At 41.1% G+C, this 15,393-nt stretch overlaps 1 protein-coding gene across 3 annotated transcripts in view; it reads left to right on the top strand.

The window, feature by feature from the left end:
• The window catches only part of LOC121608962 (kinase suppressor of Ras 1-like), a 53,096-nt gene that overhangs the window by 6,010 nt on the left and 31,693 nt on the right, over nt 1-15,393 (top strand). The window contains exon 1 of one of the 3 annotated variants that reach the window (XM_041940419.1): nt 1,164-1,286. The exons of 1 other annotated variant lie outside the window; for it this stretch is intronic. Coding sequence is in view for 1 of the 2 variants with exons in the window: in XM_041940417.1 (XP_041796351.1) it covers nt 7,426-7,428 (3 nt within the window). In the remaining variant the exon portion in view is untranslated. Of the gene's footprint in view, nt 1-1,163; nt 1,287-7,307; nt 7,429-15,393 lie in introns of those variants that run through there. One more of the 3 variants, XM_041940417.1, reaches the window with a different exon arrangement.

Here is a 15,393-nt window from a genome sequence, read left to right on the forward strand (position 1 = left end):
GCACGGACATGAACAAAGACAACACAAAGGAAAACACTTACTACTGGGCAAATGGAAAAGACAAAGGTTCTTAGGCAATGGCGGGTAATGTAGACAACAACCTGACAAAGACTGGGGGGAAGACACGGACTTAAATACACAAGGAGGACAACTAATGACACACAGGTGAAAACGATTAGACAATCACAAATGCGGGAAAACACAGGAAGTAAAGCAAACAAAGAAACATAACTTGAGCCTTCAATATAAAACAGGATGTGACAAAAACAGACTATGATAACACAAAAGGAGAATCTTCAACATAAATCAGACGTGGCAAGCATGGATCATGACAAAAACTTTTTGTAAACAATGTAATTTGCCAAAAAATTGACTGATCAAAAAAGACTTAACTATTTTGAAGCCATCGTTATTGTGCGTCATGTTGCCCCAAATGCATGTATGCATTCTGACATCTTCAACCAGAATGAATTTTACTTTTCCATTTCAAGTGCATATAAACTCCACACCAGGGTAGAATGTCTAAAACATAGACATAGCAGTGGGATCTCACCCAGACTGGAGTCAGGTCACTGGACAATTTCCATAGTAATACACAGTTTGATCAGTACTGAGCCTGACTACTTGGACTATTGGAAAGCTTGTCAAATACTATTTTTGTACTTGTACTTTCTTTCATGTACAATTTAAATGCATCACTGTTACAAGGATCTGCAGAAAGCAATCAAACTTGAATTTCAGTCTTACTGTAGTTCTCTGACTATGGCCTAAATGTTAGGTTGACACTAGAAAGGTAGTTAGCAGTGTGTTGGTTGGACAGAGTCCTGCAGTGTTTTGAATATCATCACAATGCTGCTCTGTGTGATGAGCACTCACCCAAACTAGAATGTGTTGAGTCAGCTGCTCTGCAAGCCTCTGTCCCTCCCCAACGTGCTATTTATACACACCCCGAGCAGCCACTGGACATACCAACAGACACACAGACACAAGTGCATACACATGTTGTCTGATCTACACACAGACTCACACACACAAACTTGCACACAGTTCAGCACACTTGAAAGCACCTTGTAAACATATAGTGAACACAAAAACAGGAGGCAGGGTTAGAGCTGTGCCTCAGGGTTACTCAGCTTTTTCATGACACTGTGCTGAAGAGGAAGAAACCGGTTGCCTAAAGAGACACACAGCGACAGAGAGCAGGAGACGCTCAGGCTGATAGTCAGCCCACATGGGAGCAGCTGGACTTTTACCAAACGTCACAGGACTACATTTAGCATGCTGAGGTAGGACAACAAGTCAACACTGAATTGAACTTTAGGAGGTTGGACTTTTCTTTGGATACATACTTTCTTTCTAATCAAGAGTGATTGAAATGTAGTCACAGAGATGAGAGTATGTTGTCCCACCGATAAAAGTGTTGAGTCGGTGCAATCCTCTGTTAATTACTCAATATACTGGTAATTTAGCTTCCATTTAAAGAGGTGGATCATCTAAAATCACTTGCTCTCTTCTGTGGTCACCTTGCAAACGTCAATACATCTGTGCACCTGGCTTCTGCTACACTATAACAGCAAGTGTCCCCCATAGTGGATTTTGTTTTGTTGCACCACTAGTTCAGTGTGATTCATTGTTGTCATTCATTGTTGCTTTGCATGAATTTGACACTTGGTTCATGCATCACAGGCTTCAGTTGCATGCAGATTGTTATAGTGCCTCAGCACTGTAGCACAGATTTCTTCATATGCGCTGCCAAATAATTAAACAAATGAATACGGTGTATGTACAGAGGTGATGTTCTGCTCAACCAGGGGTGGAAGAGATATTCAGATCTTTTACTTCAGAGAAATGGTCTTGCAGTCAAATGTTGTAAGCAATAATAGATAATGGAAAATTATATTTAATTATCAAAAGTGAAAGTATGAATGTTCCTTTTACAGTACAACACTCTATATTATAATATTTGATCATAATCACACCCAACAGTAGGTAACTTCTTTCTATACTGTTTAGTGGTTCAATCTATAATGATGTAGCATGTTTTATTAAATGATCGTATGTTTTGTATGCGGAATCTGAATCTGCAAAGTAGCCAGTGACTGCTGTGTGATTGTCAGACACATGCTGGGGAGTAAAATGCACCATCTGTAGGCAGTACATACAAGTAGCATAAAATGCAAATATTAAAATTCAGAATTGTGCTTGGCCCCACCAGGCCAGTCCACCAGTCCATTTGGATGGACATTCGGTTTTATCAAGATCTTGTATTCTCCACAGAAAGAAAAAAACTGAAGAAAACTGCAAATAACTTTTGATAATTTTAGTATATTAATATTCATGCCTTACTGTGTCACCTGACAACAAAACTGTGGTGCATTTTCACAGGCTGAAACCAATAAATATTTATTCATTACAGGTGATAGTCGATCAGAAGGGTTTAGCATAATACTTAAATAGGCAGTATAAACTTGTGGTATATCTACACAGAAAGTATTTCTTACTATATGTATAGTGTATTTTTATGCTTTAAGTCTACTACATCGATTGTGTGTTGGGCTCTGAGTACTGCCAAAATGTGGGTGACCTACTCTTAATACAATGTCTGAACATGCTGAATCTGCTGCTTGTGCTTTGCTTACTCGCTACTCATGTTACGCCTTCAGTGTTGACGTTGTCAGTTACTTTCCACCACAGAACTCATCACAATGCAGTCAACCTTCTAGTAAAGCTGGTTTGACGCGTCTATGACTATGATGCAACCTTTCTTCAGGTGTTGCAGTTACTTCTGTGTACTAGGTGTACGAGGTGTGGGTTTAAGTGGTCTTTGTTTTCCTTGTCCCGGTTGGAGCTGCTAAAAGTTTGTCCTGGTCCCTGGCAGCTCTCTGTGCCCAGTAACAGTAGTCACACCATGAGTCACTCTGCAGGATTCTCTGGTCACTGAGCAGAATAAGTTTATAATAGGTGACACTGGTTGCTGTCAGTTTCTTTTGTCTGTGTGGGCTGTATTTCTCAGCATTTATAAATAAATGACCTTATAAAAATCAAACAAAAATCAAATTATACATTATACACTGGTATGCAAAAATTTCAGGTCAAAGTCTATGTTACTGTGAATAGTAAAGCGAAACTTACGCACTACTTTTATTTCCTTCTTTTACATTTAAGTGTCTTTTCTTAATGATATTATGAATTGAGGATACGGCTATCTGAAAACATTTTGCTGGCTTCTTTGCTTTGTGGGCATCAATTATTTAAATTTTTAGAGTGTAGGCAGCTGTTTAGAGGAGGCTATGGCTGCTGATTGCTGGGAAAAGATTTGAGAAGTCGTAGTATCTGTAAAGCTTTGACATTTGCATCACTTGGCCTTTCCTAACAATGTTTGTGATCAAGCCATAGCCATGACATGACCTGAGAAGGCTGGTAAAAGTTATCTGAGAGCACAAATCTCCTGGGGTTCACAAACTTTTGCGTGGTTCTCCTTTCCTTTTATTCACTCTAAAATTGTACAAAACAAAAATAATACACTAATCTTGCTCAAGAAAATGCCTTTTGGAGATCAGTTCATCTTCTACTCATTTAACTAGTCACAGCAACAGAAATTGCGACTAAGGGTACCCAAACATGTTCATGCCGCTGCACATTTTGTGTTTGAACTGCCTGTGGCTTGACCTAATGATGCTTCCACAGGATATTAATGGCCTGCCAAAGTTGATTTTTTTTGACCCCATGACCTGTACTCTAGCACCACCATCAGTCTGAAATTTTCCATTCCACACAAGAAAGAGCCAAGTCTAATGGTCTGATCTCATGGTATTTTTGAAGATATTGAGCCAGGGTTTCTTCTTCTTCACTAACAGACCATGGCAATAAGATGCAGATTTCTAACAATTTAACGCATATTATGGATGGAAGAGAGCATGGATGATGAAGGATAATACGTTAGGATGAGGGGCGAGGGATGAAGGGGCGAGGGATGAAAGGATGAGGGGTGATGGATGAAGGATGAGGGGGTGAGGCTGGATCAGGGCATCAGGTGGGAAGTTGTGGCTACTGGCCTGAAGTTGTTGGGCTCCCTGGGATGCACAGTCTTTGCAGCATTTTGATGTAGTGGTTTTTCCAAGTGGAGTGCAGTGGAGATGGCATCCTCAGTGAATCTTTTGGTCCTGAATGCAAACTGGTGAGGTTGGATGCTGTCTTTTGATGTGCTGGAGAAAATAGCATTATGGTGGTGACAAACTTGGTTGCTAAGAACAATGTGCCACTACACCCATCTTCCAATACCCTGGGTTTCGGCCAAACGAAAGAGGAGAAGCAAAAGACACTTCTAGGGATCTAACAACATATCATATTTTGCAATATGATATGCAATATTTCTGTGCAGTTGTGTGCTTCAAGGCTGTTGTGTGCTTCAAGGCTAGGTGCTTGGAAGAAGAATGCAATATTTCCAAATACTGAATGGACAGACATTTCTGTGGAGACTAAAGTGGGACAATTGAATAAACCAACCAAATATCGAAATCAAAAACTGACAAATTTGATATAAAATCAAATCAGGAAACACCCATCCAGATCACCTTATATCATGATTACCTTGGGCTCAAAATCTGTGTCTCAGGTAACCCTGATCTGGCAGTGAATGGTCTGAAACAAAAAGCATGTAGAGTTTTTTATGAAATTATCTAATTTGTCAGCCTGTCCTGAGACTTACTGATCACCCCAGTCAAGGGGTGTGAACATACTTTAGACACCAAATTAAGTACTACTGATAAGTCACACCCGTTTTGTAGAGGACAACCTGTGACCTGAATGTTAATCTTAGACATGCACTATGTTGGCTTGCATTATTCAGTGTAGTGGTTGACATTTGTCCCTAAGCCTGCATGCTAAGTGTAGGAGTTATAGTTTTAAATCCTACATGTGATATGTGGTTCTGGTTCCCTCTCACATGGTAGTTTGTCCCATGTGAAAATATAATGTTAGGAACGTTTCAGTGTTTTGCCCTTTAAGTACTGCTGTGTATATACGTAAATATATTGTCACATAAACCACACATAAAGGTCTGGCCAATTAGTGTTCAATGCTACTGTGCTAACTGTTCACCTTTACACCCAGTGCATCTCTTCTTGGATATTACACCCCCAACTACCAATGACAAAACCAGCACAGAGCCCCACTCTGGCCAGTTGGATAACTACCTCACCTAAGACTGAGTACAACTTGGCCATTCTTATCAAGGGGCTATATAGGGGCTAAAATAAGTCACCCTGAGGGCAGGTTGCTTTGCAACGTACGTGTTTACTTTCAGAGCCGCTGCGCAAATCAATAAAAAATGTTTTAATCACTACTTTGTGTCACATCATTGAATGCTTCAGTAGACAGCCGTGTTCTAAGCTTCGTGTTGGGCTTCTATGTCATCCTGTTGGGGTTTATTTCACCGTAGGGACCTGCTCACTCTCCATCAAGGGTGCCCACGAAGTCCAATCCTCTTTGATCTAGCCATGGAACCACTTACAATTGCTCTCCATAATAGCACAGTATTTGGTAGTTGGTAATTATTTTAATAAATTGGTCATTTTTTTTACATTTCAGAACCATAAACCTCTTTACCAGCAACACTCTCTTATCTTAGCCAGTTTGGATCTCTATCAGGATGAAAGGTAAACCTGCACAAAAGTAAACTGTTCCTAATTAAAAAGGAAACATTTGACCTCAATTACCATGACATACCACTTCAAATGGAAGGAAGAAAGTTTACTTTCCTGAGAATCTCCACAGACAGTTTACTTTCCTGGGCATAGCAGTCACATAAAGATTAAAAAAAAAAACTTTTTCATGAAAACTTTATGGCCTTACTAAACCAGTTCAAAACATCACTACTGCGGTGGGCCCTTCTCACACTGTCCCTTGCTGGTCAAATAATTTTATAAAAAATAACATACTCCCATAATTTACATATTAATTTCAGTATTTATCAGTGTTCATCCCAGAGTCATTCTTTGTTTCATTAGAGTCAGTCATCTCGCCATATGGCAAAATAAGAAACTGTGAAAAGGTAAAATTCTACTTCAGAGACCCCAGAGGGGCCAATGGGGCTCCCTGTTATCAGTCACTACTGGGCTGCTAACATTGTCTTGCTTTTCAGAACCACTTCAACCTTCAGCCTTCAGCCACAGCCCAGGAGAGATATCTCAGGAGCTGAAATAACAATTTACACAATTGTTCAGAGCCTCGCTCATTAAACAAATACACCCAGAGGTTACACTGACAGTCATTAGAACTAGAGAATGCATTTCCTGTCGAAAATATGGACTGAGGGCAGACAGCAAAAATCATTTAGCAGAAAGAATTTTTTGAAAAATCTTGAATCACAAAACAATTGCACTGCAGAACAGTCAGGAGTCAAAACAGTGACCCTGCAGCTCTCAGAAGGTGTGCAGACATGCACTGTAACCACTGCACCACTGAATGTGATGGCAGCTATAGTATGTATGATAATTGAATAATTGAAAGTCATAATGTATGAAACATGTGGAACATTTTAACATGTCCTGTATATCAAACTGACTCTGAAAACTTTTCTTAAAGGAAATGCTTTCCTGCGCCAGGATTCAAACCTCTGACCCTCCAGTTTTCACAGAGTGTTTTAACTAGGACCCTGTATTCTAACCACCTACTGTATCTACCAATCATCCAGGCAGAGTGCAAAGCATTAAGAGAGAGAGGTCTAAATTGCTAAACACATCTTAAAACCAGACACTGCTACAGGTGTAATGAAGGTGGTCAAGTTTTGAAATGTTTTATAGGTAAGTTAAAGTTGAGGAGTTAAACCCCAAACCATGTGGTTAAAAAAAATCATTGGCACTTGATTACAGAAGAGGGACTCATTGATGCCAACATTCTGTGATAAAACATAGAAAACTAAAAAGATCAAATCTAAAAAAAACTAAAAGTTGTGGCATTGAAAGCTTGTCACCACAAGGCATTCTTGAACATGTAGATTTGTCATTTGTGTGGATAAGTTAAAAACAATCCAAGATATCACAGTTCCAAAAGTGGGCACATTCACACATAGTAAGAGTAGTAAAATGAAAATGAAACCATAATGATCCTGATTTTTCCCACAGGGAGTTAGGCATCCTGTGTTAGGGTTGCCACCGGTCCCTGATGCACTGCTTTGGCATGTCAGGAAGACAGACCGGCAGACTGGCTATCTGGAAAGCCTTGCTGAGAGAGAGGGAGAAGGGGGGAGGGAAATATAAGAAGGAGGGAGGAGAAAAGCAGGGAGTGTGATAACAGCGTTGGGAAGATTTGTTGGCTCTCTGTCAGTGTGTTTCCCAGCAGCCTGCTGTGCTCACGGATTATTCTACAACAATGCCTGGATTATGAGAGCAGGGGCTCCAATGTTCACTAGATACTGTCAACAACATGGTAATGTACAGTATCAGACCTCTACTGTATCTGTTTGTCAGCTTTTAGCATATGGAACTTGTGATAGAAGGGTTACAAATAGGTGTTTCCTTCATTTCCTTATTTGACAGAGAGGCCATTGGAGAACAACTGTAAGCACATTTGGGAAATATTGTTTCCGTTTCTTTTTTACTTTTGGTGTGTGTGTGTGTGTGTGTTCTGTTTGCTCAGCTGTTTGTGTCTTGTGTCTCATTGTTGCCAGTTGTGAGTTTCGAGACAGAAGTTTATTTGCCTACTAAGTGGAGGCATATATCCAAACCCACGTGCCTGTTAGTGTGGACTCTACCCCTCCTACTGAGTCTGTGTGCTGTGACTGTTTACTCAGAAGTTTGTTTCTGTGTGTTTGCACATAGTGTGTGTGCACAAGAAACCAGTAATTAGTGTCAAGAAAGACCTTTTGGTAAAAGATGTTGGCTGTATTTGTGATTTACCTTCATGAACTTAAAGGGTAGTCTTTCTTTTTTACTCAGTCTTCAGTCACTGTCCTGTATTTCTGTAAGCGCTCCTTCGTCTTTCCTTCCTTTCTTTTTGAGCTTTCATCACCTGTAAACACAGGCATCTGAGGCATGCCCAGGCACTGCCCAGGTATCGGTATGCGTCAGCTTTGCAAAGTGTGAAGTCTGTTTCTCAAACCTTTATTTTTTACCTTTCTATTTTTTTATGAAAGGGGAAGTAAACAATAAACCACCGTCCTTGCTAGAAAACAAAATCACATTTAGTTTATATGAAAAGAAGACTGTCAAATCAGCAATCATTTCACTGCATAGGATCAGTTTTTCATCCTGACTTGACAGCAAAGGCTTTTGCTGACCCTACTGCCGTTCGAATATCATGCTTATTGAAATATCAGTTGCTGCATTCTGCAATAAGGCACTCATTTCGATCATTTCTGCAACCATATTTTCAAGACTTTCACACTTTGTGGAACATTGAAGTGGAATTTCACCAAACCTGGGGATGTGGAGCTAGACAGAAGTGAATTAAAAGAGCTCTGTGCCCATTCCCCATCTCTGCCTGAGGCTACCAGACCCAGGCTACATTAGACACTACTACCTTAACACACCCCACTGAACAGGAGTCACACTGTATTGTGGGTAATACAGGTGCCAGGTTTTGAAAAGGAAGGAGGTTATGCATAGAATAAAAAAATGATTCTGCTTCTGCTCTCACTGGTTCTGCTTCATCAATTTTTATCCTGTCTGTATGTTGTCCATCATGAGTCTGAAAAGAATGTAGGACTGTAGTGCTTTACCAGTGGGGGACTCTTTTAAGAGTGAGGTACTGTGAAGTATGTATCTTGGATTTTACTTTAACTTTATCAACTTTAATGTCCACATTATAATTTTACTTTTTGATTGAGGGACTTTTTATGAGTTACAGACACACAGTCCTCTTAGATGAGCTCAATTAAGCAGCTCGACTCCGACTGTCATGGTCCAAATATGTTTGTTTGACTTGATTTTAAACTGGACGTTATGAAATTACTGTAATAAAAAAGAAGATTCCGTAGAAGAAATGTTCCCAATAAAAACTGTTGACAGTGAGGTCTATGGAGTATCCTGACTTACCAGAACATTGTTTTTTGAAAGAGAGTTGTTATTGACTTTTGTAAAGCTTTAGACACAACACAACACAACACAACACAGTCACCTGAAATGGTTTTCAGTTAACAGTTGTAATAATAATAGTAATAGTAATAGTAATAATAGATTTTATTTATAACACACTTAACATTTGAACACAAACACACAGTACAGGCAACAATAACAATAAAAGCAACAATAACAGTAAAAACAAGCAACACAGCAAAACAACAATAAAAAGCAATAAAAAAACAGTCAGCAGATAAAATTGGATTAGATCAGACTGGATAAGCTTCCTGAAAAAGGAAGGTTTTGAGTCCTTTTTTAAAAGCATCCACCGACTGTGGAGCCCTGAGGTGGTCGGGGAGGGCGTTCCACAGACGGGGAGCAGCAGCCTCGAAGGCCCTGTCGCATACAGTGCAGTTGGCCTGACTGGGTTCTGGCTGAGGTATGTGGGTTGAGGAGTAAGGTGAGGTAGGTGGGGGCTGCACCGTGCAGACAGTGATGGGTGTGAAGGAGGATTTTGAATTCGATGGGGAGGTGAAGAGTGCCAGTGCAGAGTGCGAAGGATGGGGGTGTTGTGCTCATGTTTATGCACTGTCATCAGGACCCAAGCAGCGCTGTTTTGGACATATTGGAGCCTTTGTAGGCTCTTGCCCGGGATCCCGATGAAGAGTGCGTTACAGTAGTCCAGCCTGGAGGAGACAAAGGCATGGATGAGCCTCTCTGCAGCAGGACGAGAGAGAGATGGCCAGAGTTTAACGATATTCTGGAGGTGAAAAAAGGAAGTCTTGCAGATATGGTTGATATGATTGTCAAAGCTAAGATGGGGGTCAAACCTGACTCCCAAATTAGTCACGAAAAGTTGTGGCCAAGAAAAGAGGGGAGGAAATGTGGGAAGAACGGAGCTGGTGAGGGGTGCCGATATGAATGGCTTCCGTTTTGGAGCCGTTCAGCTTAAAGACGTTTTCATTCATCCAAGCCTTTATCTCCTCCAGGCAGGAGTCCAGTTGGGTGACAGAGGAGGAGGGAGTGGAGGAGGGGGTCACCTTGAGGTAGAGTTATGTGTCGTCAGCATAGAAATGGAATTGTATTCCATGCCTGCTAACAACACGACCAAGGGGGAGCATGTAGATGGTGAAGAGGGTTGGACCAAGCACGAAGCCCTCGGGAACCCCACAGACAACAGTGTGGGGGCAGGATTTAGCATCCCCCAGGGCTACGAACTCAGTCCTTCCTGAGAGATAAGAGTGAAACCATTGAAGGGCGGTGCCAGACATACCAATGTCGTGTTGGAGGCGGTGAAGGAGGATGTGGTGATCAACAGTATCAAATGCAGCAGAGAGGTCGAGAAGGATGAGGAGGGAAGTGGAGCCGGAGTCAGAGGTCATCAGGAGGTCATTGGTGACTCTGATGAGAGCTGTCTCGGTGCTGTGGGAGGGACGAAAACCGGATTGGAATTTTTCATACAGACTGTTTGATTTAAGATGGTTGTGAAGTTGGATGAATACAATTCTTTCAAGAGTTTTGGAGATGAAGGGAAGATTGGAGATGGAGAGGTCTGTAGTTTGACAGAGAGTCAGGATCAAGAGTGTTTTTTTTTGAGGAGGGGCTTGATGATAGCTGTTTTGAGGCTGGCCGGAACATGGCCGGTTTGAAGAGAGAGATTAATTATGTTTGTTATTAGTTGACTGATGGAATGAATGTGAGCTTTAAGCGGAGGGGAGGGGAAGCGGTCGAGGGAACACGTGAATGGTTTGGATTTACTGATTATTTTTTCAACCTCCTGCTGCACTGTGGTTGTAAATTGATACAGGTGTTGTGTGGTGGGTGCAATGTCACTTGATGGGATAGAACTGTTGGATATTGTGTATTTTGGAGGTAAAAATATACATGAATTTGTTGCACTGTGTGACTGTTGTGGTGTCACACAGTGCAGTGGTGTGGTGTAATCTGAGGTTTGAGAAGGTGTTTGACAGTGGTGAAGAGTTGTTTGGAATTACCTGGGTTATTGTTAAGGATGTTGGAGTAGTGTGCTGACCTGGCCTTGGAGAGTTCTTTGGCATATCTCTGTTGATATTGCCGGTAGGCCAACTTATGCACCGTCAGTCTAGATGTAACTACCCGCATAGGACTCGGCCGGACCTTTTCAGCACTCTCAGCTCCTTTTTAAACTTGTCCTGGACGTGAATGTCTGAAATGTGGATGGAATCTGTGATGATGGTCCAGTGGGTGTCACTTAGTGTAGGTGGGTCCAACAACAGATTGGTGGAGGTTGAGGCAGTCCTGTTTAAATTCAGCAGCCAGTTGGCATGAGAGTGAGTCCATGTGAATGTTGAAGTCCCCCAAAACCATAATGTTTGAGTGAGAGGTGCAAAGTGAAATGAGAAAGTCATGAATTTCAGAGAGGACTGATGGATGTGGTTGGGGGGGCGATAAATGAGTGCTATGGTTGCAGAGGTGATGTGATGTGATGTTTGTGTTTGCGATTAAAAACCAGATGTGCAAAATCCCCCCCCCCCGGGCCTTACTGAGGTAGCTATACGCAGGGGGACAGGCCTCATTGAGGACAGAGGAGACCTCAGGCTGCTGCCAGGTAAGACAGAGATGGCCAATTCCCTTGTCTGTGATGTGGTCAGTAATTCCAGTGTGATATGGCCTGCGGAGTCGTCCATTAAGGGGGCGCAGGACGTTGTGATCCACTCCAGGTTTCTGTCCATCCGGCCATACGCGCTCCTGTCTTTTGCGACTGGAGTAGCGGTGTTCCGATGACGCCATTGTTGTGGGACGGTGCGACCAGCTGACCAGAGGGATGTGATGGATCGGTGACAGTTACAATTATCACCCTTAAACAAACTCGATCCTCTGTGGATGTAGCGGTATCGGTGAGGTGGTTGGAGTTGACCAGAAGGAGTGCTGATGTGATGGGAGCTCCGAAGCAGCGCAGAGATGACAGCGGAGTAGAGAGAGAGACTCTCTCTGACAGGTGTGCCATGTCAAGAGTTAATTTGTTAATTCCTTGCCTTCTTAATGTGTTTGAGACCATCAGTTGTGTTGTGCAGAAGAAGGGTTGGTACACAGTTATTAGCCCTATTTGACTACTGTTATAATACATATTATGGCAAGAACCACTCAGCTAAGTAAAGAGAAACAATAGTCGATCCGTAAGATAAAGGAAAGGAAGAGCAGAGTTTGCAGCAGTTACCTCTGCTGCAGAGTTTATCAGAGTTACCAGCCTCGGAAACCCTAAACAGCACCTCATTAAACAGCATTTCCGTGGGCTTAGAGCCCACGGAAATGCTTCACAGAATTCAAGTAGCGGGTACATCTCAACATCAACTGTTCAGAGGATATTGCGTGAATCAGGCCTCCATGTTCAAATAGCAGCAAAGAAACCACTACTGAGGAAGAACAACAAGAAAAGGAGACTTGGTTGGGCCAAGAAACACAAGGAATGGACATTAGACTAGTGGAAATCTGTACTTTGGTCTGATTAGTCCATATTTTAGATTTTGGTTCCATTTCAGCCATGTCTTTGTGACGCAGAAAAGGTGAGCTGATTGTTTCAACATGTCAAGGTTTCCAACGTGATTGAGGTGTGACAGTGTGGGAGTGTTTTGCTGGTGACACTGTTGGTGATTTATTCAAAATTCAAGACACACTTAACCAGCATGGCTACCACAGCATTCTGAGAGGCTAGTGATACACTATTAATTCCCAAAATAACTTTCACGTGTTGGGTTATGAGTCAAAATTGACTGCATTTACACACACTGAACCCCAAGTTGCTTCTGATGATGTGCATCGGTGTGTGAGTGCCTTAATGCTTCTAATGAGCAGGCTACCAATGGGTGAATGCAGGCTTGTGTTGTGCATTGAGTGGTTTGAGTGGTCGTCATACTAGTAAAACACAGTCTAAATTTACCATCTATGTGCATGTGTGTAAATATACAAAATAAGACAATGATTTTATGGAATAAGAGGACAACTATATGTATTGATATATATTTTTAACTAGTAGGTTTCTCTGCTATTATTGTAGGGTACAGTATGACTGTAACATAAATGACCACATACTTGAACAGCCTCAATATCCTGAAATTACCCTGTAACTAAATGTAACAATGGGAGAACTAACAGCGCTTTAAATAACAGCCTGCATTACCCTGTAGTTACCCTGTAACTAAGTGGAACAAGGGGGGAGTAACAGTGCTTTAGATTACAGCCCACATACCCAGTCCATACCAGTGCTTAAGACTAGTGCCCATATACCCTGTAGACGAAATGCACGCAGTTGGTACACCATGGGGATGAGAGCAGATGCCTGCCACTAGAAAGGGGTGATGGCAAGCCTCTCTGCTGCTGCACATATACACAGTAGTCAGTACTGTGTATATTGTGTGATGGACATTTAAAAATGCTAGTAGTGTTTCTCATCATGAAGTGCTTAATTTAGGGGCCATATCATCTATGTTGGAACTGCTGTAGCTTTATATGCCATGAGCTCACTATCAAGAAAATAGTAACCTCCTCGAAATCCGGAAGTTCTATACAGTCATTGTTCTCTGTTGTGCCCTCTGGTGGTAATTTCTAGAAATGTAAAGTGACCTAATATGTAAGCAATTACATGAACCACACACCTGGTTGTCTACACAAACACGTGGTTGAAAGGCAAGTATAGAAGTTATTTAGGATCTCGTAGCAGCTACTTATGACACGTTTAGGGTTATAGCAGTGTACCATTTAATAGCGTACCACTTGATGAAAATTGACAATAATTGACATTATATCAAGGAATGGAATCAGAAGCCAACAATATACATGACAATACACTGTTCACTGGACCTTTGTTACAAAGTAAATTCACCCCATAGTTATTTGACGTACCTCAAAATTACCAAATGATAAAGGAATGATGTGGTTTGCATGTTTACTGGTAGTCTAATAAGGTTTCAGTTTTGTAGTCATACCATACTCTCTAATAGTTATACTAAAAGTCAAATGATAATGTCAGTGTAAAATCACTCCAAATTTCTGCTTAGTAGGTCATATTTACCCTGTAATAATCTTACCCCCTTGTTCCATAACAGTACCTACATACATATATGTATTAGTACATACCGTACTGGTACAAAAGATTACACCGTCACGCCGGAGTAATTACCCTGAATGTCTGAGGCTGTAATCTAAAATATTACCTTGACTTTAGCAAATGTAATCTTTTAATGCTGTGAACACCACCAAAAAAATACATTCACCATTACATTAGCTAACTTTAACCCAAACTATCTGTATGGTTAGATGTTCAGTATGCTAAGCTCTATAGCTGTACTAACATTTAAGAGATCATATACGAAGTATTTTAAATGGCTTGGTTGTCAATCAACAAGAAAAGGAGCCAGGCCTTTCCCAGATGAGTTTGCCTGGCTTTCCACCATTGCTCCACCTGTTCCCAGTGGTATTGCTCACTTAACTGCATGGTCAGGCCAGCTCAGTCAAGTTTGCACCACCATTCCTATTCTTGTGTTGATACTGAGCTTGAAGTCAGTTTCAGTTAATTTAGGTTAACAATTAGATGCAGACAGAAACAAAATCAAAACACTAAAATGATGAAGGTTATATCATCCATCTATGTGTCTGAAAAAAAATATCTACATAGGGTCTCTCCTCTCCTACACTCTCATTTTTCTCTTGTGTCTGTCCTCCTTTCTGGCTACACTCAGGCCAGATCATATTACATAAGACTCAGTGGTAGATTGGCAGTCAATCAAAATGACAATAACAACTTGTGAACGTGACACTACATAACAGTATTTCTTTGCTTCACCTCTCACTTGCAGTGTAGTAACTAGTATAGAAAGCATCTGATCATCAGACATTCATTTTCCAAATAACTGTACACTTCACCATGCTAAACTTATTTTTTTTGTTTATGTTGAAAAGTCTGAGATTGCGCATATGTTCACTGTGCTGCACTATACACTTTCACCTTTTTTGTACTATTTTGTATCTTTGTGTAGTTTGCTGTTTAATTTATTGCTTTTCAAAATAAGCCAATTTTCTAAATTGATATGTCTGCTTCAGTATGCTTTATCAACTTAATATAATAAAAGTTATGACAGTTTAGATGGCTTTAAACACAAAAATCAGAGCGGGTACAGTTACAAAACTCTGGCAGTGATGCTATAAGAAAAGAGCACTCGACCACTCTGTTGAAGAACTCCTTTAATGCAGCTCCAATGTTAGCCCCTTCTGGATTGCCATGCTCAGCATCCCTTTAATCTCCCAAAAGCCATCTCCATAACCGACCATGCACTGTTCAGCCTCTACTTGTTGATATATT

This window comes from Chelmon rostratus, chromosome 7 (genome assembly GCF_017976325.1).
Source record: "Chelmon rostratus isolate fCheRos1 chromosome 7, fCheRos1.pri, whole genome shotgun sequence".
Taxonomy (NCBI): domain Eukaryota; kingdom Metazoa; phylum Chordata; class Actinopteri; order Chaetodontiformes; family Chaetodontidae; genus Chelmon; species Chelmon rostratus.